The following is a 26,627-nucleotide window of genomic DNA, read 5'->3' on the forward strand; positions in this document are numbered from 1 at the left end:
AAACCCCTAGATTCGTTGGTGGAATCAAAGGTAGCACAGGGAAGCAGAATTAACACAGGCCCTCAGCCTTGGAAGATGGGTTATATTTGGGAAGTTAATTTAGTGGGTGGTCAAAGGATAGGGAAGGAAGGGCATTCCAAACATATAGAACAGCAGGTGCAAAGATATTCCTATGTGGTACAAGGAAGCATGGTCTATTGGGAAATAGAAAATAGTTCAGAATGATCAGCAAAAAGAGCTTGAGGAAGAGTGAGGATGAGGAGGTTGAAGAAGGAGGCTGAATCAGATCAGGAAGTGGCATGAGTGCCTTGCTGAGAAGTTTTCAAGGGCCGTGTGGCTGGCCCAGTGGGTAGAGCATGTGACTCTTGATCTCAGGGTCCTGAGTTCAAGCCCCATGTTGGGCATGGAGCCTACCTTAAAAAAATCCAGAAGTTTTCAAATAGTACTCTTAGGTGATAGGTCATTGATTAGTTTTGATTAGAGCAAGGACATAATCTGATTTGTGTATTTGAAAATCAATTTGACGTCCATGAGAGGAGGATGAGATGGAAATCAGGAAGACCCGTGAGAAGGCCATTGCAAAATACAAGTGTAAGGAGCTTGACCTGAATAGAACAATGGCAACAGGGTGCAGAGCAAAGGAAAAGGGTTCCAGAAATATCTATGAGATAGAATGAATAGGATTTGGCCATTGAAGGAAACATACAGAATGACTCCCAGATTTCTGACCTTGGCAACCGACTGGATGCAGGTGGCAGAATTTTCAGAGGAAAGTGCTAATTTGAGTTTCAGATTAATTGATTCTGAGATGGCCGTGTGACAATCAGTAGACATGTGAAGTTGACATGCTTGATATACAAATCTGAAGCCTAGGAGAGGGGACTGAACTACAGATTCAAATACAGAATTCAGCAGTGAACAGCTGGTAGTAAGAAGCCATAAGGTTTCCCAGAGAAAGCACGTGGAATGAGGAAACAAGCTTGGGGAATGACAGAAAGAGCTACATCTAAAGGGTGAGAGGAGGAAGAGAAGTCCACATAGGAAACATAAAAAGAACTAGAAAGATAGGACAAAACCCAGCAGGTACCCCATAAGTCAAGGAGAAATAGAATTTCTAAGAAACTCTTGGGGTGCCTGGGTGGCTCAGTTGGTTAAGCGTCTGACTTCTGCTTAGGTCATGATCTCATGGTTCTCGGGTTCGAGCCCTGCATCGGGCTCTGTGCTGACAGCTCAGAGCCTGGAGCCTGCTGCGGATTCTGTGTCTCCTTCTCTCTCTGCCCCTCCCTGCCTCACACTGTTGTTTCCCCCTCAAAAATAAACATTAAAGAAACAAAAGAATTTCTAAGAAATTCATAAAAGTGCCCATGGAATTAGTTGACCATCAGTGACCACACTGAGAGCAGTTGTAGGAGAGCTATGATGGCAATATCCCAATATCCCAATTGCTATGGATTGAGGAACCTGTGAAAGAATCCTTGTAAGTGTGATGGTGGGTGGGAGGAGTTGCGGGAAGTTGAAATGTTTCTTCATCGAAAGCAAAGTGATCTACTTAGAGGGAAGTGTGTGGGCATGCAGGGAGGAGGGGGGTTTGTAATAGTTGTGCTGAGAGAGAAAATCTTTAAATGCCACTTTGCCAAGTTTCTGCTCAATATTTTTCTCACTTTCACGCTAAACTTCGGGAAATACCGCTTTGCCTTTTCATTCTCTCTTCCCCTTCACTCCTTAAAAACCACTTTGATGGTAGTCTGGCATCTGTGTCTATATATAAACAATGACTTTCAAACAACTCATCAGTGACTTTTGTGTTCCACCTAATGTACATTGTGTCACTGAATACTATTTGTTCAAAAGAATGAATATGTCTGCTTTGATTGTGTCTACGTTATGTAATTCTGATTTCCAACAGTGAAATAGAAATATAAACTCTTATTTCCTCCCAGCCTCAGTGGAATGCTAGAGGAGTTGACAAACTGAAATTGTAAGGCATGTGGAACATCTCTGGGAGAAGCAGCTATAATTACACCATTTACCTAGCGGGATTGTTTAGGGGATTAAATGAGATGACATAATAATTATTACCTTGTCCAATAATGTCAAATTTGTAATAAACATCTGGCATATGATAGTAAATGGTAATGACTATATTTTAATTTGAAAATTAGCAAACTAAAATTTAATAATGGAAAAAAGATCCAGATATTTGGGGGTGCTGAGGTAGAAAAATATTTGGTATTTATGAGATGATCTGTCTGGAAATTTCTTCAAAAATATATCTTGTGTTAGGGGTGGAGTACAGGAATTGGCCACGTGATTGAAGCTGGGCGTTCGTTATTCTACTTTTGTATACGTTTGAAAATGTCATAATGAAAAGTTATCATTTGTTTCACTTTGATTTGTTTCAGTCTATGCAACTACGTTGACGCAGTCTGCTTGACATATTGAAATGTAATGAAAACCTAGTTTGTAACTGATCAAATAAATGGCTTTTTGACATTTAGATACCTTGCACCCCACTACACTCCTCAAAGTAAGAGAGAGATGCAAGGAATATTTCATTTGACATAGAGATAATGACTTGAGTTTACGGCTTTTTTAATATCATAAAGAGCCGTAATTTCAATAATTAGCCTTCTGTTGCGTTTAAACTTCACTTATCATTAAAAAGAAACTACAAGTCCCAGAGTGCACTGCACGACTAACGTCATATCGAGGACTTCGCGTCTCGGAAAGGGTTGCCCTCGCCTAATTTGAATGAGAATATCGCGGCGAAAATTGACATATGTGACCTAGGGCAGACTTTTAAGTCTTCGTCCGCCGGAGTGTGTCGAGCGTGACATTCCGAGACAGCGTGGTACCTCTCTGTTCAGGCATAGCTTTGGGCAGCCTCACCCTTTTCTGGGGCTTCCGTGCGGCAGGAGGGCTCCGTTAGTGGCCTCCAAGATGGCGACGCTGTTGGCGGTAAATTCGGGTAAGGGCACCCGGGGCAGAAGGGAAACTGTGGGGCAGGGCAACGTCCGGTTCTTCAGGGAGAGATCCGGACTGTGAGGTTCCTCGCAGTCCAGGCCTCCACTTTGGGATGGTGTCTGCTCTTCCCTCGCTCTGGGCCTAGAGTCCCACCCCTCTCCAGTTTGAATGGCGCGCGTCGGCGCTGCGGCTCCAGTCCTCGAGTTGGGGTTTTAGGGTGGAGGCAAGGAAGCTTGGTCCACTGGAACCCGGCGTTCAGTCTCTTGCGGCCCGGGGCTGAGCCTTGTTCCTTCAACTCCCCACTCCATTTTGTGTCGGTGGCCCGGATTTCGCCGAGATACGCAAGTCTCCGGCAGTGAGGCCGGAGGACCCGAGATAATGATCAGTCAGGAGCGCAGGCTGAAAGCTAGCACCTCAGAAGGCAGCGCAGCCCCTCAGGGATGTTGAGCGGTCCTGTAGGAAGGGAGGATCTTGGATTATGAAGTCTGCAATCTGGAAGGTGGCTGGGGCGGGGGTGCCACGGACTCAGCAGGTGACTCCCAGCTCTGCGCATGTGGCGCGCGCCCCCGTATACCCCTCTGCCTTTGGAGCAGATCTTCTGGGCGGGATAGAATCCAGAAGGTAGTAAAAGGCGCTCCGGAAGATTTGGGGTGGGTTCTCTTTTGGTGATTCTCAACTTTGGGCGGTACCGCCTCCAGAGTCTTTTGAAAGAGTTGGGTGCATTTTGATTGTCACAATTCCTGGCGCCTAATGGGCGGGGCAAGGATGCCCAAAATCCTGCCCAGGGTAGAGAGGTTCTGAAAACGGAGAATTTCCTGCCCAGAATGAGGTGCAGTTAGCTTCTTCGGTTTAATTAAGAGCGTTTCTGTGTGGTAAGTGCTAGTAGAGAGTCTCACTTGAGTGGTATTTACTGGGCCCTTTTTCTTTTCCTGTCTGTGCAGTCTTTTTTTTTTTTTTTTTTTTTTTGGTGTATGTGTGGGGGTGCTCGTTCTACTTTCCACAGGACTGATATCCTTGTAAAGTTGTCTAAATTTGAGTTTTTCAAATCAAACCATTTCAGAAACACGGTCATAAATTATTTTATAATGACGAAGGATTGTGTTTGTTGAGCACCTGGTATGTCCCAGTCACTGTACTATGTATCCTATTTGCATTGTCTCATTTAATCCCTTTTGTACACCTGTGGGGTAGCTGCTATCAAATACAGATTGGGAAATAAAGGCTTAGGGTGTTTAAGTAATTTCCCCAAGGTTGTACAACAAATGATGGTAAGCCAGTCTTAGGTACTTAAACTACAAGTGCAACCTAATTCGTTTTATTACATGAAGTTTATATGTATATGGATGCTGGTAATGAAGTTCTGTTCTTAATATTGCTGTCCCAGTCTCCTACCCAGATGTAATCATAAAAGCAGGGCTTGCGTGTTGTATGTGTGGTTATATCCCTTCTTTAGTACATGTCCCAAGTTACTATCAGTAAACGTAAATTATTGAAGAAAGGAAGAAAAGGAGTTACCCACTAATGCAGAAGTATACATTGTATAATAAGGACTTGTGACAGGAGTGTGTAATTGACACCATAGAAAAGAAACATTTTTCACAGCCAACAGTCAGAATAAATTATATATATATATATATATATTATATATATACGTATGTATGTATATGCATATATGTGTATATAAACAGCCATAGATGTATGAATGGGATAAACAAAATGTAGTATATACCTGGAATGGGATATTACTTGCCCTTAAAAAGGAAATCCTGTCACATGCTACAACATGGATAAACCCTTGAGGACGTTCTGTTAAATGAAGTAAGCCAGTCACAAAAATAAATACTGCATGATTCCCTTTGTATTTGGCATCTAAAGTAGTCAAATCTCACAGAAACAAAGAATGTTAGTTACCTGAGGGAAGTGGGAAATGGAGAGTTGTTAAACGGGTAGAGTTTCAGTTGTGCAAGATAAAAAAGATCTGTACATCTGTTGTATAACAGTGTGAATGCCCTTAACTACTGAGCTGCGCACTTAAAGATGTTTCAGATTGCAGATTCTGCGTTAGGTGGTTTTTACCCCACATGCGCGCACGTGCGCTTGCGCGCGCGCGCACACACACACACGTCACACAGACATAGACAGGGAAAAATAGAGGTTGTAGCGTCTAAGACCTATGCTTGAGTTGCAGCTGCATGATTTACTGGTAGTGTGACCTGCATCCTCCCAGCTGAGTGGTCGTACAGGCTTATCGTAAGCAACCAGGCCTTCCGTGGCAGTCTGGTCACCCCCGTCCTGTTCAGAGCAGTGACTAGTTCGGACCTTTTCCATCCTCTTGAAATCTGTAACTTCCGTCTGACCCCTCAGCCTCCTAGTCACAAACAAAATAGAAGCCAATAGGCGTGAACTCTCTGTTCACCCCCAAGCCTAGAAACCTAGATATATCTGTACCCTTTTTACCCATTTCCCTGTATCTAAGTTAAATCCCACCTTTTATGCCCTTCTCCCTGTTACCCTTCTCTTTCCATTTACCTTCCCTTTTGATCTTTTTTCTTTACCCCCTCTGGCCACTGGCAGTCATTGGCTAGCCCCTTTTGATCTTGATCTCATGCCTCGTTCCAGTTACCGTCCTCTTACTCTTTTTCACAGTTAGACCTTTCAAGATATTTGTCACTATTCACTGGTACCATTTCCATACCCCTTCTTCCTCTACTCACTCTAGTCTCTTCCCGTCCTCCTAAACAGCTCTCAGTAAGGTTAACTTGCTTTTCTGTTTCACTAAGCACTAAGCAGACATTTAAAGTCTTTATCTTGTTTGATCTTTTAGGGTGTAGACCAGCATCCTTAACGTGGGCTAGGGACCTCTGCTTGCTGTGCTGGTTGCCTCCCTTACCTACCCTTGTTTTCTGAACTCTAGCGCTTGGCTTGTTCACTTCTTTGGGAGTGCAGTGTACCCTTTTACCATGGGAACCCGCGCTGTCCTCTCTTCTGGAATGCATGTCTTTACCTCCTACCCTTCAGTTAACTCCATTCTTCATCTTCAGATTTTGTCCTCATCATCACTTACTCAAGGAATCCTTGCCTTCCCTGACCTCCTTGACCAGGCCAGGTTCCTCAATTTCTGTGATCTCTTGCCCTGGGTACCTCTCCTTCATCGCACTTGGCCGCGTTCGACATTACCCTTATGTCTGGCTACATGATTGCTGTGTTTGGTGCCTACACTGTAAGCTCACCAGTACCTGGTACGTGATAAATGAGTGAATAAATGTGATTTGCTGATGTAAATGATTTACTTACTACATAAGTAGTAATTTGGAAGAATTTATAGCCTCTTTTCATTTGTGATCACAGAAAGATATTTATGAAAATTAGCCAACGAAAGACAAACCAATGAAAACTCTTTGTTGCACTTACCTTCTGTGGTGGATTGATGTTAATGACAGACTAAGGATGCCAGTAGACATGAGGCTTTTGGTAGATTTTTGACCAGTTAATGGATTCCTCCTTGTCTGCTAAAAGGGGGGCAATTTTTCTCTGGAACTCAGTCAGCTTATAATGGCTAAGTATGCTTAATACAAAGAAATTTATTGGTTCTTCAGAGGTTCTGTTGTATATTAAGTGTTAACTTTTAGAAAAGAGAATGTACTGTTGTCAGCTCTTTGTTAGAATATTTATTTATTTATTATTTTTTTAATGTTTATTTTTGGGGGGGGGAGGGGCAGAGAGCAAGGGAGACACAGAATCCAAAGCAGGCTCCAGGTTCTGAGCTGTCAGCAGCCAGCCTGACACAGGGCCGGAACCCACAACCATGAGAACATGACCTGAGCTGAAGTCTGATGCTTACCTGACTGGGCCACCCAGGTGCCCCGATTTTTTTTTAATGAATTAATTTATTTTGAGAGAGAGGGAGGGAGTGGCAGAGAGAGTGAGAGAGAGAATCCCAAGTAGGCTCTGTGCTGTCAGTGTGGAGCCCAACATGGGGCCCAAACTCAAACCATGAGATCATGAAATGAACTGAAATCAAGAGTTGGATGTTTAACCCACTGAGCCACCCAGGCACCCTGGTCAGAATTTTTAAATACCTGTGGTAAAGCAGATTTCAAGTTGGCCTAGGAGTCGTTTTTGATACCTTTTTTTTTTTTTTTTTTTTTTTTTACAGATTTTACTTTTAACTATTTCTATACCTAACAGGTGACTCAGACTCACTACCCTGAAATCAAGAGTCACATACTCAACTGACTGAGCCAACCAGGCACCCCTTGATACCTTTCTTTTGTACCCCGTGCCCATCAGTTACCAGTTCTGGCTCTTCTTTTTTTTTTTTTTTTTTTTAAATTTTTTTTTTTAACGTTTATTTATTGTTGAGACAGAGAGAGACAGAGCATGAACGGGGGAGGGTCAGAGAGAGGGAGACACAGAATCTGAAACAGGCTTCAGGCTCTGAGCTGTCAGCACAGAGCCCGACGCGGGGCTCGAACTCACGGACCGCGAGATCATGACCTGAGCCGAAGTCGGACGCTTAACCGACCGAGCCACCCAGGCGCCCCTGGTTCTGGCTCTTCTAACAGGCCTTTTCTTTTGGTTTGACTGCCCTCATCCTCCTTGAGGTTGCATCACCTTATTAGCGGCTTACCCACCACTCATCCTTGGTTCCTGATACTCGGTGTTCTACTTAATCCAGCAACCACACCAGTGCCCTGTAGTATGAGTTTTGTGTTGTCACGTACTACTTGAAACTTTTTCTGCTTACTAATAGGAAAAATTCCATCTTGGCCTGGAATCTGAGGCTCGAACCTACTCTATCCTTTGCAGGTATCGAGAGCTAAGAAAATGACCTCTAGGGGAGTCAGCTAGTCATCAGCCAACTAGTACCTCACTGTGGTCTACAGGATTTAGGGGTTGGGTTCTCGTTTTGGCAGGCCTGAGCTCTTATTTGTTAGTGTATCCAGAGTTGATTGGATCCTAGTCATTGATTTTTCTCTAATCAGACTCAGAAAAGACAGATATGTAAACTAGTATTTCAATTTATTGATCTTTAATGAGAAGTGTATCTGCATGGGTACTCATGTTGGTTGGTCAGCACAGCTTTTACTCTAGAAATTTACGTAATAAATGATATTTTTTAATCAGAAGATTGTCAAGAATGGAAGCAAAGCAGGGAGTGGACTGATTACTCTTAATGTGAGGTCTAGACCTGCTGATTCCCATCTCCCACATCCCCACACCAAAGACCTATGGCTTCCTGCCCTCCCCTTCAGATTAGGTTAGGCTAGGTTCTCCCTTTTATATGTTCTCCAAGCAGTTCTCTATCATCTTTTATTATATTGATCATTGTGTTTTGAATTCTGTGTTTAATGTCTTCCTCCGTGTCAATCTCTGAGTTCCATGAGGACTGGCATACTGTCTATCTTGCTTGGTCTGTAGTCCCTGGTACATAGGAAGTCCTCAGTAAATACTAGTTGAGTGAATGAATGATGTGGTTTGACCAGTTTAGTCTGTTCTTCACCATGCACATTTTCCCCCTTAAAAGAATTTTCCCAATGCATTGTCTTTTTATGACAATATTGCTTATACTACAGTGAACGTTTAACACATTTAATTAGGTTGCATTATCATGCCGTCGTACTTCCCTGGTTTGTTTGGATTTGTGCTTTCTAGGAGAGAAGTTAAACATGTTTACAGTTCAGGCTATAGATTAGTTCCACGTTTCTGGAGTGACTGATTGGTTTTGACTAGTTTCCCTTTCAGAGTCTTTATAAACACATATGGACACCATATCTGATTGTTTACAAACAGAAACTTGGGTCTTCAGGGAGTGTTATTCAAACAGTGGTTCTAAAATATATTTCATGAATTTCATAAATTTCATGAATAAAAGAACATGATACAAAATATCAGAGTGCATGGATTGAATGAATATTAGTATTTTATATACAACTTTTCAGTTTTATGTAGTTACTGGGTTGAAATATGGAATATTTCTTACCGCGGGTTCTAGTCACAAAAGTTTGAAAGCCGTTACTCTTTAATTCCACTATGGCTCTTTGGATTCTCTTTTACACTTTTGCACCTGCCTTTGAGCCTTAGCTCCTGCTTTCTCTTGGCTGTGCTTTGTTACCCAGATTTTCCCCAAATTGCTGCACAAGTGCAGCCATCCCTTAGAAATTCTTGACCATCATTTTGATCTTTTGAAATTCTTATTTTTTTTGTGTCAACAATGATATCCCCTTTTTTGTACTATTGTTATTGAGATTTTTCACTTATGTATGCTCTGTCTCCAGAATTTGATTTTGAGGTTTTTTTAAAAAAATTTTTTGTTAACTTTATTCATTTTTGAGAGACAGAGAGAGACAGAGCATGAGTGGGGAAGGGACAGAGAGAGAGGGAGACACAGAATCTGAAACAGGCTCCAGGCTCCGAGCTGTCAGCACAGAGCCCGACGCGAGGCTCGAACTCACGAACTGCGAGATCATGACCTGAGCCGAAGTCGGATGCTCAACCAACTGAGCCACCCAGGCGCCCCTGATTTTGAGTTCTTAAAGATCAGATTGTTTCTCCTGTCCCCTATAATATTTTATTGTTTATTTATGGGCTGAAACATTTTTGCATAAGACATTTTTAGATAAGTGAATTTGGCTGAGTTTAGATGAATTTGCCTAGGTATGTCTAGATGTGATCTTAATCTCACTTACCAGATGTGTCAGAAATACCTATATTTATTTCAGACATTTTCATTTTCCACATGTTAGGTATAGAAGTAATATAGTTTAGTAGTTAAGGCACATTCTGATGACAAACTGCCAGGGTTCATAACCCAGGTATCCAGTGTGTCCCTGGGTGAGTTTCTTGCCCCCTCTGCCTCAATTTCCACATCTATAAAATGGAAGAAGACAGAGTGCTGACCTCATAGTGTTCTGAAATAAAATAATCCGTGGAAAGAGCTCAGAACCATGCTCAGTAGCACATGGCAAAAGCTCAGTATTACTTATATAAATTTACAAAAGTGTTCCATATTTATGTTTTTAAAAAAAATTTTTTTTAATGTTTATTTTATTTTTCAGAGAGAAAGAGAGACAAACAGAGTGTGAGCAGAGGAGGGTCAGAGAGAGAGTGAGATACATAATCTAAAGCAGGCCCCAGGCTCTGAGCTGTCAGCACAGAGCCTGACGCGGGGCTCGAACTCACAAACTGTGAGATCATGACCTGAGTTGAAGTCGGACACTTAACTGACTGAGCCACTCAGGCGCCCCTCTGTGTTTTTTTTTTTTTTTTAACATTTATTATTATTATTTTTTCAACGTTTATTTATTTTTGAGACAGAGAGAGACAGAGCATGAATGGCGGAGGGGCAGAGAGAGAGGGAGACACAGAATCAGAAACAGGCTCCAGGCTCTGAGCCATCAGCCCAGAGCCTGACGCGGGGCTGGAACTCACGGACCGCAAGATCATGACCTGGCTGAAGTCGGACGCTTAACCGACTGCACCACCCAGGCGCCCCTGTGTTGTTTTTTAATAGCTAGTGTCCTAGCCAAAATAAACTGCCTTTTTTTTTTTTTTTTTGAGCTGCTAAGTTTTACAAAATCTGATCTTTAGTCCCTACTCCTGCTTTTATTTGGATGATAGGGACTTATATTTATTGAATGCCTATGATATGCCAGTCACTGTAATGTGTGTTTTACCTAGTTTATCTCATTTAATCCCTTTGCCCCTATGATGTAGATATCATCTAGTGAGGTTATTTCCTTGCTCCATGTCGTACAGCTAATAAAGTGGCAAAACCATAGCAGATATTCCACTTTCAAGTTGGGATTTACTTTATGTTGTATTAAGCTAGACAAAATGATGCTTATATTGTTTTTGAGAAATCTGATATGTGTGCTTGTATATTAATGTTTGGTTTATATGTATAACTGCATATTTAAAAGTAGCCATGATGAGTGTGACTGAAATATGTAGACAGTAACCTTATGTTATTTTCCACATGTGTGTCGTATTTGATGCTGGTTTTATCGATTTTTTTCTTGAAGCTGCTAGTCTGTGGGGTCCGTACAAAGACATTTGGCAAACAGTGGGAAATGCTCTTTGGAGAAGACAACCTGAAGCTGTCCACCTTCTTGACATGATCTTGAAGAAACACAAACCTGACTTCATCTCACTGTTCAGAAACCCAGTAGGAAATTTTCTTTTTTGCTTCTTGGATATGCTTTTGTACTTGTCCTAGTCCACTGATTCAAGTTTTCTCTAAAACTGTAATTTTTCCTAGGAGCAGTTATTATCTTCTTTTTGTTCTCCATAGAAGTTAATATGTATCTGTCTCTAGCCAGGAGATATCTTAGTAATATTTGAATGCAATTTATAAAGTGTAGTATATTCCAGAATTGTGAGTGTCCTTGGAATTTCTGACGTATAGTTAATATATCTAAGCTCAGTAAGATTGATTATTTTGTTTATTTCCAGGTACACTTTCAACATTTTAACTCTTCATAATGTTATGTAAGTTGTGTTAGCTGAACTAATGAATTCCTGTGTGTTTACTCACTGCATCTTGAAATCCCTTTCAACCAAGAAGAGAATACTTCAGTGTAGGGAATTCTTATTTGGAAATTCCTTTCCTTGCTGTTTGATAATTTTCTTTTGTAGACTAACAAGAACCGTTTGTCTTACCAGAAATGACCTTTTGCTTTTTAGCTTTTTTTTTTTTTTTTTCTCTCTTTAGTAGAAAGAGCTTTACCCTGGGAGCCAGTTGAGCTGAGTTCCAGTCTTGGCTCTACCACTAGAGTTGTAGGACAGGGAGGTCACCTGACTTATCCGGGCATCAGCTTTTCCATCTGTTAATAGAGGAGTTGGATTTAAATGTCCTATGTGGCCTTCTTCCAGATGTAAATTTCTAAGACTGTGATCCATCAAATAATTCTATACTATATGTTATTTGTTAACTATCTGAACCAAGTAAGAATTTTTTTGGGAATAAGACTACATTTTACATAATATACTAATAAACTATCACTAGCCCTACTGATTGATTCAACAATTCCTGTATATATTTGTTATTTCCCTCTTGAAGACCTTATGTTTTTATTTATTAAATGTATAACTGGAAAAGTTCCTTACAGACTTGAAAAATAGTATACTATTTGTGCTTTCTCAAAATTTTGTATTTCAGAGGTTAGCAGGGGCAATTATTGAGAAGGTAGTAATAGCGTAAAGTGCTGGAACGAATAGGAAGTGTTACCTCATAAAGGTCTAATTGTAGATTGTCTGATAAACAGTACTTCGTTTGTCACATTACCAATCTACCTTATCATGAATTAACTTCTCTAGGTAATAATTAAGACCTTGTCTCCAGGATACTATTTCATCACCTGATTTTATTTATTTTTGCCATTGTAGCCAAAAAATGTCCAACAACACGAAAAGGTTCAGAAAGCCAGTACAGAGGGAGTCGCCATCCAGGGTCAACAGGGGACCCGACTTCTTCCTGAACAGCTCATTAAAGAAGCCTTTATCCTTAGTGACCTTTTTGATATTGGAGAATTGGCAGCTGTTGAGCTTCTCCTCGCCGGTAGGTTGACATTTAATTGACCCTATGGTAAGGGAGGACAGAACTATAAAGTCATTTGCTCAGGATTTATAGTGTTGTATCATTTAGGTTCCAGAGTAGTTTCTAAGGATGCAGTTTATTCGAAAAGCCATATTCAAAACATCTCCTTTTGTTTATCTTTGACTAATGGGAAGGCTTTAGTGACTGAAGTTGTGAAAGGTAATTTAACTGTTTTAAGATAGGCTTTTACATGGTAATTTACTAGCAAAGAATCATTGGCTCATCTCACAAATTTAAAGCACAAAGAATTTATTGTCATAGAATGAGTAAGAAAGAAAGGTCACTGCTTTTTTGGAGTTTCTTTTTGAGGTAGGGGGGGTTCAGATAAGCGAATGGGTTAAAAATAAGAATTTTAATAATACTACTAGGAAGAAAATAAAACAAGGCAATGGGCTATAGAGAGATGGGGGACTGCTAGAGGGCAACTCTAAATAGGGTATTTAGAGAAGGCTTCTCTGGGACATATGACCTGAGACCTCCATGATGATAGGGTACTAGAGTTGTTGGTGACCCAGACAGACCAAGCAGCAAGTGCTTGAGGTGAGGCCAAAGGCACACTATAGAATAAAAAGACCATGGATAGAAGGATGCAGGAGCCTCACAAAGATGGGGAGGGTGAGGGAGGGTAAGGAGAGAGCAGGAATTAGATCACATTCAGTCTTGCAGGCAAGGAAAATTATTTGCATTTTATTCTAATTGATTGCGATGGAAAGTTGCTGACAGGGGCTTTAAGCAGAAGAGTTACATAACCCAGAAAAAATTTGAAATTATTTCTCTGGCTGCTATATAGAGAAAAAGTTGAAATTTCCATAAAGTAAGCAATTCATTTTCATTATAGCAGAGGAGCCTTGTGAAGAAGCCTCATGGGCATTTTTAAAATTTTTTTATTTTTCAAAATTTACATCCAAATCAGTTAGCATATAGTGCAACAGTGATTTCAGGAGTAGATTCCTTAGTGCCCCTTACCCATTTAGCCCATCCCTTCTCCCACAACCCCTCCTGTAAGCCTCAGTTTGTTCTCCATATTTATGAGTCTCTTCTGTTTTGTCCCCCTCCCTGTTTTTATATTATTTTTGTTTCCCTTCCCTTGTGTTCATCTGTTTTGTCTCTTAAAGTCCTTATATGAGTGAAGTCATATGATGTTTGTCTTTCTCTGACTAATTTCACTTAGCATGATACTCCCCAGTTCCATCCACGTAGTTGCAAATGGCAAGATTTCATTCTTTTTGATTGCCGAGTAATATTTCATTGTATATATACATATATCTATATACCACATCTTTATCCATTCATCCATCGATGGACATTTGGGCTCTTTCCATACTTTGGCTATTGTTGATAGTGCTGCTATAAACATGGGGGTGCACGTGTCCCTTCGAAACAGCACCCCTGTATCCCGTGGATAAATGCCTAGTAGTGCAATTGCTGGGTTGCAGGGTAGTTCTATTTTTAGTTTTTTGAGGAACCTCCATACTGTTTTCCAGAGTGGCTGCACCAGCTTGCATTCTCGTGGGCATTTTAATTGAAAAAGTTTCATATGTTTATTTTATTTATTTATTTTTTTTTTTCAACATTTATTTATTTTTGGGACAGAGAGAGACAGAGCATGAACGGGCAAGGGGCAGAGAGAGAGGGAGACACAGAATCGGAAACAGGCTCCAGGCTCTGAGCCATCAGCCCAGAGCCCGACGCGGGGCTCGAACTCACGGACCGCGAGATCGTGACCTGGCTGAAGTCGGACGCTTCACCGACTGCGCCACCCAGGCGCCCCAAGTTTCATATGTTTAAAGATGTCATGTGGGGCGCCTGGGTGGCGCAGTCGGTGAAGCGTCCGACCTCAGCCAGGTCACGATCTCGCGGTCCGTGAGTTCGAGCCCCGCGTCGGGCTCTGGGCTGATGGCTCAGAGCCTGGAGCCTGTTTCCGATTCTGTGTCTCCCTCTCTCTCTGCCCCTTGCCCGTTCATGCTCTGTCTCTCTCTGTCCCAAAAATAAATAAATGTTGAAAAAAAAATAAAAAAAATTAAAGATGTCATGCGGCTTCCAAAATCCTTTTTGACCTAAGGCTGCATTAAAAGTAGTACGGTATTGAGAATGAGGAAGGTAGTTTTTCCATTCTGTGATGGAAATGTTAACTGGATATGCTTGAGTTTTAGTTTAACTCAGAACTTTGATTTAACATTTATTTTATTTTTACCATGGGCCAGGCACTGTGTTAAGGCTTCAGGAAGAGAAGCATGAATAAAACAACTAGTGTGAAGGAGCTCATAGTCTAGTAACTGGAAAAGACATGGGGACAAATAATTATGACACAATTAGGTGCATTAATGCCGGTTTATGCAAGATTTAGTGATGGTCCAGAGGCAAAGAGATTAAATTGAATTGACCTCAGGGGGTACAGAGAAGTCTTCATAAAGATCATGTGGCCTAAGGTAGGTGTTGAAATATGAGTAGGCACATGTCGAGTAGAATAGGTGTGCATTCAGGAGGACGAAGGGCATCCAGGCACAAGAAATGGCCTGCACAGAGGTGTGAAGCAGTGAAATGAATTTGGGGACGAGAGAGTGGACTGATTGTGCTACGGGGAAAAGACAATCTTAGGAAATGAAACTGAAACTAAAAAAGATAAAGTGGAAATTACTCAAAAGAGAGCAGTTAAAACGGTGAGGGAACTGGAAACAGGAAAAGTTAATTTTCAGAGAAAACTTGAGGGGAAGAAACGTCCAAATATTGGAAAGATTTCATGTGAAAGAGGGTAAACTGGGCATTAAACAACATTGGATTCAGTGGACAGTAGTGAGACCAAAAGATTGTTCCCCAGCACATAGAAATCAGAGATAAAGGTGAGATTGAGCGTTTGGGAAATGTTGAATTCCATTACTGCCAGTGTCCTGGCACAAGTTGGATGGCCTCTTGTAGATGTTAGGGAAGAAGGAAAACAGTAGACGGGTGTTTGAAGTAGAGGACCCTTAGGGCCCCTTGAACCCCGAGGTCCTGTGATTTCTTTGAACTGAACATTGGCATAGTCATTTTGGTCTCATCCTAAACACACATGTGTGTATTTACTAAATTGTTTCTCAACTCCCTTTTCTAGGAGAGCACCAACAGCCCCATTTTCCTGGTCTCACCAGAGGACTAGTAGCTGTTCTTTTATACTGGGATGGAAAGCGGTGCATTGCAAATTCCCTGAAAGCCTTGATACAGTCTAGACGAGGAAAGACGTGGACCCTTGAACTCAGGTCTGTTTGCTTCTTAGGATTTCAAGGCTTTATTAAAAATTATCTGGATTTATTAATTTATTATTAGAAATAACATAAATTTCTCCGTCCAGTATGTATAATTTAAGTAAGATATGTAACATAGCCGAGCAATAAATACTTCCTTATTCTGTAAAGAATAACAGATTAAAGCTGCTCTATTTGTTAACAAAAAAGAAGTACGCTTAGAAGTTTATTGATGCCTAGTTATCTAGAAAGAACTAAAAGAGCTGGGTTATAATTCATCCTGTTTTGTCCAGTAATGTAACATTATTGTCAACAGCATTTGCTATATCTGTAAGGTGAAGAAGTGTATGCATTACTGTTCATTGTAACTTTCTCTATTGATTTCTTTTCGTTACAGTCCAGAGCTGGTTTCCATGACAACACGCTTTACAGATGAACTGATGGAGCAAGGATTGACTTATAAAGTGCTTACTCTGGTGTCACAGATTGATGTGAACAATGAGTTTGAGAAGCTACAGCGGGAGAGAGGTTTGGGCAGTGAAAAACATCGAAAAGAGGCAAGGGTTCACTGACATCTGTTCATGGGTTGTCTATGTCAGGTCTCCGGCAGAAAAGTCATGACAATTAGAACAATTAGAACGTGGGCACAGAAAATTGCTAACGTACGTTAAAACGTGTAGGCATCTGTGTCCAAAATTGGCTTGTAGCTGTTTTCACTTCTTTCTAGTCACTTATATGCTGTTGTAGCTCTTTTCCTGGAATGAACTCTTCAAAAAATTGGTCATCCCATAACAGAGCTTGGAACTTAAAATGAGGAATTAACAGTAGGGTTTGTTTAGAATTCCAGAGGTGACAGGTTAGGGTCACTTGTGGATTCAGATAGATTTATTTAGTTGCTTAGCTTTGGAAAAGGTAGTTTACATTTTTGGAAGAAGACCGGGTGGTTTCACTGTGATTTATGTGTACTAACAATCATACATTTTTCTTTCTAGGTTTCTGATCTTATCAAGGAGTGCAGGCAGTCTCTGGCAGAAAGCCTTTTTGCCTGGGCTTGTCAGTCACCTTTAGGCAAAGATGACACTCTGCTTCTTATTGGACATTTGGAAAAAGTGACAGTTGAGGCTAATGGTTCATTGGATGCAGTGAATCTGGCTCTTCTTATGGCGCTTCTGTACTGCTTTGATATCAGTTTTATAGAACAAAGCACAGAGGAGCGAGATGGTATTGGATTTTATACCTATTAATACATTTACTTTTTTAAAAATGAGATTAAATTATGGAGATAACATTTAAGAAGGGCAGTATTTTAACTAACGTAAGAAATTGTACATTTTATTCCTGTATTTGTTCCCGTGTGTGCAGTTCATCCATATTTGAGTATTTACATAAAAGATGACGTTTAAAAAATTCTGTGCTCTGTTAGATGTCTTTATTGTCCTTTTCAGTTTTGGAATAGGAAAGTGATAAAGATTACGCAATACATGTTCATGAGTTCTCCATGCGTCATTTACGTAATTGCTTGTTTCTTTACATTTTATTCACATTTCAGACCTTTCATGAAAACGTTCTAGGGGAGGGTAACTATCATTTTTAGTAATATATCATCTTTGATTTATGTTGTCTCTGAAGTATATAAAATTTTTACTTGGTGACCTTATTCATAATTACTGCTTAGAAAAGAGGATCTCAAAAATGATTCCTGCAGAGGAAGATTATTGCCCTTAGCATCACAGGTGTTTATAGTTATTCTAACAGTTATCCCCTGTCCACTTTTGACCGTATTGTTGGCATCTTTCAATAAGTAGGTATGTAGGGAGAATAGACCTTTTCCACTCATCTTTGGTGGCCATCCTTAGACATTAGGGAAGGCTTATGGAAGGCATAAGTACTCCTTTCCTCCAATCAGATTGTCACACGGTGCTTTGTGCGCCACAAAAAGAGTGGTGCCTGTGCTCGTATAGGAATGCTGCCACTTAAGGCATTGGTCAGATTTCCTGTATTGAATGAAATGAAGCACAGAATTAAGTGGGGCCAAGCTGTGTTCATGGAACCTTGTAAGTGGTACTTGCAGCAGTGAAATGAAATGCCTGGAAAGTTTCATAGGCTAGGATATAAGGTTTTTGTATTAGGTTGTAATTTTATGAATTTAGGATGCTGATGATTAACTCATTTTAATTGTGATTTCTTGTTGGTCGTTCTGTATATGTTTGATTAATAAATGGGAGAAGTGAATTATTAGCGCATGTATAATAATAGACAGAAACTTTCAAACTACAGGAAATTAAAGAATGTGTTCTTGGTTAAAGATTGGGAACCACTAGGGCACCTGGGTGGCTCAGTCGGTTGAGCATCTGACTTCAGCTCAGGTCATGATCTTGCAGTCTGAGAGTCTGAGCCCCACATCAAGCTCGCTGCGCTGAAGCTGCTATCAGCACAGAACCCGCTTCAGACCCTCTGTCCGCCTCTCTCCCACTGTGCGTGCACTCTCTTTCTCAAAAATAAACATTAAGAAATAAAAGAAGTATGGTACGCCTGGGTGGCTCAGTCGGTTGAGCATCCGCCTGCAGCTCAGGTCATGATCTTGGGGTCCGTGAGTTCGAGCCCCACATTGGGCTCTGTGCTGACAGCTCAAGAGCCTGGAGCCTTGGTTCAGATTCTGTGTCTCCCTCTCTCTCTGCACCTCCCCTGCTTGCACTCTGTCTCTCTCTCTGAAAAATAAAGAAACATTAAAAAAAAAATAAATATTAAAGATTGGGAACCGCTGACATCAAAAGGAAGGACAAGAAAATTAGTAAAATAAAGTCTTAGGTGTCAGTGGTGTTTCCCATTTTAGATTTTTAAAAAATTTTTATTGTTTTTGAGAGAGAGTTTACAAGTGGGGAAAGAGCAGAGAGAGAGGGGAACAGAGGATCCAAAGCGGGCTCCATGCTGACAGCAGCCAGTCCGATGTGGGGCTCGAACTCACGAACTGAGATCATGACCTGGGCCAAAGTTGGACGCTCAACCAACTGAACCACCCAGACTTCTCGGAGAGAGAGAGAGCAGAGGAGGGGCAGAGAAAGAGGGAGAGAGAGAATCTTAAGCAGGCTCCACACCCCTGTGCAGCCTGACTTGAGGCTCGATTTCACAACCTCCCATTTTACATTTATTCAGAATCCTATGCTTGTTTGAAATACCAGAGTATGACTGAACTGTAAATAGAAAATCATTTAATTATTATTTAGCAACTTCATTTGTTATAATCACAGTCGATGCTTGTTTGCAATTTGAATTCTTGTTTTGGTCTGTTTTTGCTTGACATTTTAATGTAGGCATTTATGTAGTAAAGTTCTATCTTTTTTTTTTTTTTTTAAAGATTTTACTTTTAAGTTATCTCTACACCCAACAGGGGCCTCGAATTCATAACCCCGAGATCAAGAGTTGCCTGCATTACTGATCGAGCCAGCCAGGCACCCCAAATTCTATCTTTTTTGATCTTTAAATTGCATTGATTTTAGAATTTATATGCAGAAAAACTGGCTTTTTAACTGTTTTAAAAAATTTTTATGGTATACTTATAAAAAACCATTGAAAAAAATTAAAATTTAGAATTATTGTCAATTGCCTCTTTCAGTATTAGTTTGTATAGAATTTTTACGGTAGTGTGTTTTTTGGTTTGTCGAACACAAACACTATTTTTTGGTTAGTCATAATTCTTTGATAATTCATTGAACTCTGATTTCCTGATCTTTAGCCATCATTCCTATGTATCAAAAGTGAGGATTTCTCTACTTGTTGGTATAGTGGTCTATTTTTGTGTTTTCAGATATGATTCATCAGCTTCCACTATTGACAGAAAGACAATACATTGCAACAATTCACTCCCGCCTTCAAGACTCACAGCTTTGGAAACTGCCTGGGCTGCAAGCCACGGTTCGACTTGCCTGGGCATTGGCCCTGAGAGGAATATCTCAGCTACCTGATGTGACAGGTAAATTGATTGTAGGTAACTCTCTTATGAGAAAGAACGTATAAACTTGAGTGGTATGTTATCTTTGACATATAACCATGAGCATAGGAAGATATCTGGAGTTGTATTAAATGAAGCTTTGGAATGTGGTAAAATACAGACTTTTTTTGTCCTGGTCTCCCAAAAGAAATGTTATGAAATATGGTTTCCCTTTCTTGGAACCAGTGACAATGCTCTTTTAGTTTCTTTTTTCCCTTAAGAGTGTAAAATTTTGAGGGGCGCCTGGGTGGCTCCGTCAGTTGAGCGTCCGACTTTGGCTCAGGTCACGATCTCACAGTTTGTGAGTTCAAGCCCCGCGTTGGGCTCTGTGCTGACAGCTCAGAGCCTGGAGCCTGCTTCGGATTCTGTCTCCCTCTCTGCCCCTCCCCACTCATACTTTGTCTCTCTCTCAAAAATAAAAAATAAAACATTAAAAAAAAAAAAGTAAAATTTTGAAATGGCAGTATCACAATAATTTTTTAAATTAAAATTTATGATTTCTTTTTTTTACGTTTTCTTCCTTGGTTTCACAAAATAATTTTTCACAAATTAAAAACTAGTATTATTTTAAAAGAAAATACATTAGAAAGGAGATATTTGGATCAGCTAAGAATGGATGTGGAAGTCTGGCTTTAATAGTCTATGACCGACTATAGCATATCCTGTTCTGCTGTTGACATTCATGTAATTCTCATACTATAGTGGTTTAACAGGACGAGAACTATGTTTTTGTTGTAATTTGAAGCCCAAAGAACTGTCACTTGTTTTTATGGTAGATCTGGAAAGATTTTATTAAGGTTTATTATCCATATCAGTGTTTTCTAGTTGTGGAGTGTCAACAGATTCTAGTATCTTATCAATTATGTGAATCTAGAACGTTTTGTTCACTAGTGTCCTACTGTTCAAAAGGAGACTGCAGAAAGCATTTTTTTTTCTTTTTTTTGTATTAGGGGGTCTTTCTTTGGCCAAGTATTTTTTTTCAAAATTTTTTTTTAATGTTTATTCATTTTTGAGAGAGAGAGAGATAGAGACAGAGACAAAGCATGGAAGGGTGGGGTCAGAAAGAGAAGGAGACACAGAATCCGAAGGAGGCTCCAGGCTGTGAGCTGTCAGCACAGAGCCTGACGTGGGGCCCGAACTCACAGACTGCGAGGTCATGACCCGAGCCGAAGTCAGGCGCTTAACCGACTGAGCCACCCAGGCGCGCCGGCCAAGTATTTTTTATATTAAAGCTAATTCATGGCTAATTAGACATTCATAGTCGTGCATAACTTCTATTTCTGAACTATACCTCTTAGTCATTTGCAAGTCTTATTTTAATACTTGTCTGGCATAAAATTATCCTTTAAACTTTTAAGTGGGTATGTGGTACTTAACTTCATATATTGTGATTTACTGTACTCTTGCCCTCATCTGGAAGGGTACAGAAGAATGTGTTACAGTTTGCTATTGATGAGAATAGGCTTAGGATTCCATACCTAGTTTTGAGTCCCAAATCTTTGGCTACTTATTCTCTTTAGTTTTACATGTTCATATTTTTTTTATAAGTTTGATAATTAGGGGTACTATAATTAAACATTTTTAAACTAAAAAAGTTTCTGAAATTTGAATTTTAAAAAGTGCTAGAATTCAGGGGCACCTGGGTGGGTCAGTCGGTTGAGTGTCCGACTTCGGCTCGGGTCATGATCTCACGGCTCATGGGTTTGAGCCCCGCGTCGGGCTCTGTACTGACAGCTCGGAGCCTGGAGCCTGCTTCAGATTCTGTGTCTTTCTCTCTCTCTGCCCCTAACTGACTCGCATCCTGTCTCTGTCTCTCTAAAAAATAAATAAACATTAAAAAAAAAAATTTGTTTTAAAAAAGTGCTAGAATTTAGATATTAATGCTGCTTTATTACCTAAATAGTCTTCAAGAAATAGTTCTTGAATTGATCATCATGCAGTTTGAATTCCAGTATTTCTGAATTCAAGTGAAGGTTTGTAATTAATAATTATTATTAATATTTAATTTATAATCTTAATAAGTATTATTAGTCAAAATAAAAACAACTATTTTGTTCTCAAGGAGTTTGTATGGTATGGGTAGGCTTTATTTCAAAATGCAAAATAAAACATAAAAGCTCATTATTTTCCTCTGGTTGAGGCTCTTGGCTTCTGTCTGTTCCTGACCCCTTCCAAGGCAATGAAAATTGGTGGTACTTTGAGGGATACCTGGGTTGCTCAGTCAGTTGAGTGTCTGACTCGATTTTGGCTCAGGTCATGATCTCACAGTTTTGTGAGTTCGAGCCCCACATCAGGCTATGTGCCGACAGCACAGAACCTGCTTAAGATTCTCTTCTCTCTCTCTGTCCCTCCCCTGCTCGCACTCTCTCTTTCTTAAAGAAAAGGAAAAAGAAAATGTACTTTGAGTAGCGCACTATGTATTTGATTTGTATGATGCTCAAGCAGAATAAACTATGTAGCGGTTCTTATCCAAAGCCGGATTACCACAAGGTTACCTAGCAATTTATATGTACATTTAAAAGAAGTAAATAGCAATCTATTTCTTGAGGACATAACAGTACCTGTGACATATTTTACCAAAAAATTGAACATAAGTAAAGTCTCTGTAGATCAAACTGCCAACTTTTAATATAAACAGAGGACAGAGGAATATGTTAACTGTACCACTGGGATGGATGTCAAACCGTTGTGGAAACTCTACAGGATAAAAGTCTAGTTTCTACTGCAGATAAGGGCAAGGGAAAAATTGAAAAGATACAGAGGAGCCCACTACAGATGTATCACTCAAACGCAATCTGTAGATCTTATTTGGATCCTGATTCAAGCAAACAGATTGCACAAAAGACAAAAAGCAAAAATCCAAACTAATATCTTTTATAACATTCATGGGACGGTTGTAAATTTGATTACTTTGCAGATATTTGATAGGAATTTTTTGAAGATTTAAGGATATTGAGATATAATGGTATTTGTATGTATCACTTATTTTTCTTTTGTTTTTAAAGAATCTTTTTGAGTTTATACTGAAATACTTATGAGTGAAATATTAAATAGTCTGGCATTTCCTTTCATCTAATTTGGAAACGCATGGAGATCTAGAGGAGATAAAATTAACTGTAAATGGATAGATAATATCGAAGCTAGATGATGGGTGTATGGTTTTCATTATATTGGTCTATATATTGATAGATACCTGTTTGAAGTTTTTCAAATAAAAAGCTAAAAAAAAGTTACAAGTAGACCAGTTTGTCTTTAGGTTAAGCTTTAGTTTTTAAGTTTTGCTACTTGGTTACCAAATTAGAAGAGTTACTTAGGTGGTCATGTTCAGGTTTTGGTCTTATTAGTTGTGAAGACTTTTTCTGAATGATCTAGTTCATTTCATTGAGATTAAAGCATCAGTTTGTTAATATTTTGATAATAATTCCCTGATTATTTCAGTATTACATCATGTATCTCTGAAGAAATTATTTATCACTCATGTTACTGAGAAGAGCACATGGTTTTCTTTTTCTTTTTCTTCTTCTTTCTCCCAAGTGTTGTTTCTTACAGGAATACAAGGTTGGTTTATCATTTAAATCCAGGTTAACATATAGTGTAATAATGATTTCTGGGATAGAGTTTAGTACTTTGAATGCCCATTGCTCATCCCAAGTGCCCTCCTTAATCCCTATCACCCATTTAGCCCATCCCCTGACCCAACGCTCCCTCCAGCGACCCTCCATTTGTTCTCTGTATTTTAAGAGTCTCTTATGGCTTGTCTCCCTCTCATTTTTTATCTTATTTTCACTTCTCTTCCCCTATGGTTATCCGTTTTGTTTTTTAAACTACACATATGAGTGAAATCATGGTATGTCTTTCAGTGACTTACTTCGCTTAGCATAATACACTCTAGTTCCATTCACATTGTTGCAAATGGCAAGATTTCATTCTTTTTGATCACCAAGTAATAATTCTGTTTGTGTATGTGTGTTTTTACAATATATACACACACACACACACGCATATACAACGTGTGTGTGTGTGTGTGTGTGTGTGTGTGTGTGTGTATACGCACACATACATATATACACACTACATCTTCTTTATCCATTCATGAGTCAGTGGACATTTGGGCTCTTTCCGTACTTTGGCTATTGTCAATAGGACTACATGGTTTTCTTTCTTTCTTTCTTTCTTTCTTTCTTTCTTTCTTTCTTTCTTTCTTTCTTTATTATTAAAAAATTTTTTGTGTGTGTGTTTATTCATTTTTGAAAGACAGAGACAGAGCATGAGCAGGGGAGGGGCAGAGAGAGAGGGAGACACAGAATCCAAAGCTGGCCAGGCTCCAGGCTCTGAGCTGGCAGCACAGAGCCCGATGTGGGGCCTGAACTCACAAACTGCGAGATCATGACCTGAGCCGAAGTCAGACGCTCAACTGACTGAGCCACCCAGGTGCCCCATGGTTTTCTAATGTACTTTTTCAGTAGCTCTTTTGAGTTTGTGAGTCAGTTACAGTGGGTACAGTCTTAGTTTTAACATAGACATGCTTGAAGGTTGAGAAGATAACCTGAATTTTGAAACATCAGCAGAGTATTATGAAATACTGTAGTCTAGTTTAATAACTTTTTCTCCATGTGCTGTTTTTTAAAATATATTTCTAGCTCTGGCTGAATTCACAGAAGCAGATGAAGCAATGGCAGAGCTTGCAATTGCTGACAATGTTTTCCTGTTTCTCACTGAATCCGTGGTGGTGTCAGAAAACTTCTATCAGGAGGAATTTTATATTCGTAGAATCCATAATCTCATCACAGATTTCCTTGCACTCATGCCAATGAAGGTATGTGTAATAATATAGGATGAGTAAAAAGTAGTAGAAGATTTTTATGAAATAATAGAACCGATCAATTAGCTAACTTTATGTTTTAGAAACTAGTAAAATATTTTACTACAGACCGTAATTTGACAATAGTTGTGTTACAGCTTTTGAATTAGTAATTCATGAAAATGAAATAAGACCTGTTAACTGAGAATAAGCTTAAAAGAACAATATATTTGACACTGAGAATAGTTAATAAGGAGAAAGTAATAGTTAAATCACTATGGGTAGAAAAGTATTAATACCATGCTATCCCAGGGATCAGTGCTTAGGTTTGCCTTATTGATATATTTTTACATATGATTTGGAAGAGCCATAGTGGAAAATTTCCAGTTTTATAGATAATTGTTTAGACTTTTAATTAGTGTATAAATGGGCTTCTGCTTGCTTACAAGTAATGCAAAGGCTACTTTTGAATAAAGAATTCAAGCTATCAGTATGATCTATAACTATGAGCCATGTCAGATGGCTTCTTGAGAGTGTATGTGTTTTGTGCAGTGTTGTGCCAAGAAAGCCATCAAAGTGGGGGCAGGAAGTAAATGAGGGAGTAAAGCCCTATGAATTCACTTTTTATGTGTGTATTTTAAAAAGCACCCCAGGGCCTCCTGGGTGGCTCATTTGGTTAAGCGTCTGACTCTTGCCTTCAGCTAAGGTCATGATCTCACAGTTCGTGGGTTCATACCCCGTGTTGGGCTCCATGCTGGCAGCGCAGAACCTGCTTGGGATTCTCTGTCTCCCTCTCTCTCTGCCCCTCCCCTGCTTGAGCTCTCTCTGTTTCTCAAAATAAATAAACAAATGTTAAAATAAATAAATAAAATAAAACATAAAAAAGCACCCCAGAGTACCTACATTTGTAATATTGTGTGGTTTTGGTACCATACCTCCTGAAACACGTAAGGCAAATGGAAAAGGTACCTCAAATGGCAGCAAACAAGGAGTGCAGTGCTTATTCATTATTTAACGAATTAAGTGTTTGTTGAGTTTCTTCTGTGTGCCAGGTACTATGTATTCTAGGTGTTGTGAAGAAGACCAATAAGTAGGAGACTCATTCGTTATCAGCAAAGAATTTAGAATCTAGTTGGAGAGATTAGGTAGTAAAAGTAGGTAAATGAGAGGTATAGATAGTAAACTACTATGAATTTATATAGGCTAAGGATAGCTCCCGTAGGACTAGAATAGTCAAGGAATACTTGGAAGAACGTTTTTTAAGTTTATTTATTTTGAGAGAGAGAGAGAGGGAGGGAGCATGTGTATGCATGAGCAGGGGATGGACAGAGAGAGAGGGAGATAGAGGATCCCAAGCCTGACATGGGGCTCAATCTCATGAACTGTGAGATCATGACCTGAGCTGAAATCAAGACTCTGGATGTTTGACCGACTGTGCCACCCAGGTGCCCCATTCAAGGAATACTTTAACAGATAACCTGAACCCTCAGTAACCTTGGAGGACTTGATAGATTAACACCACAGAATTTTGGAATAGGAAGAAGCCTGCTAATCCTTTCATTTTACATTTGTAGAAATGAAGCCTTAGAAAGCTCAAGACTTAAAGTTTTTCCTAATCAGTAGTCCAGATGGGACTTTGATTATGGGAAGATAATCAGTGGTTTGAATAGGGTAAACAATTCACACAATTGGGGATACTGGAGGGTTTTTTTTTGATACAGGAGTATTTAGGTTATCTGTCTCTTCTTGAACAAACTGGTTTGTATCTGTCAGTGAATTTGTCCTTTTCGTCCAGATTGATTGACATTAAAGTTATTCCTAATACTCCTTTATTATACTGTTGATGTATATAGGTTCTGTAATGATGTTTCCTTTCTTATTCTTAATTTTGATAGTTTGTATCTTCCCTTTTTGTTTCTTAATTAGCCTGGCTAGAGGCTTATCAATTTTATTGATCTTTCCAAAGAACCACCTTTTGGCCTCATTGATTTTCTTTTCTTTTCTTTCTTTTTTTTTTTTTTTTAATGTTTTATTATTTATTGTTGACGGGGAGGG

General features: G+C 39.6%; 1 protein-coding gene across 2 annotated transcripts in view; it reads left to right on the plus strand.

The window, feature by feature from the left end:
• The first annotated feature begins 2,744 nt into the window (after nucleotides 1-2,744).
• Nucleotides 2,745-26,627, plus strand: part of NUP205 (nucleoporin 205) — an 86,787-nt gene continuing 62,904 nt past the window's right edge. Inside the window, exons 1-8 of one of the 2 annotated variants that reach the window (XM_043589633.1) lie at nucleotides 2,745-2,968; nucleotides 10,989-11,131; nucleotides 12,352-12,523; nucleotides 15,654-15,798; nucleotides 16,181-16,340; nucleotides 16,776-17,004; nucleotides 19,589-19,753; nucleotides 24,412-24,587. In XM_043589633.1, the coding sequence (XP_043445568.1) occupies nucleotides 2,941-2,968; nucleotides 10,989-11,131; nucleotides 12,352-12,523; nucleotides 15,654-15,798; nucleotides 16,181-16,340; nucleotides 16,776-17,004; nucleotides 19,589-19,753; nucleotides 24,412-24,587 (1,218 nt within the window). In that variant the 5' untranslated portion in view covers nucleotides 2,745-2,940. The remainder of the gene's footprint in view (nucleotides 2,969-10,988; nucleotides 11,132-12,351; nucleotides 12,524-15,653; nucleotides 15,799-16,180; nucleotides 16,341-16,775; nucleotides 17,005-19,588; nucleotides 19,754-24,411; nucleotides 24,588-26,627) is intronic. The other variant, XR_006298602.1, reaches the window with a different exon arrangement.

This window comes from Prionailurus bengalensis, chromosome A2, assembly GCF_016509475.1.
Source record: "Prionailurus bengalensis isolate Pbe53 chromosome A2, Fcat_Pben_1.1_paternal_pri, whole genome shotgun sequence".
In the NCBI taxonomy this organism is placed as follows: domain Eukaryota; kingdom Metazoa; phylum Chordata; class Mammalia; order Carnivora; family Felidae; genus Prionailurus; species Prionailurus bengalensis.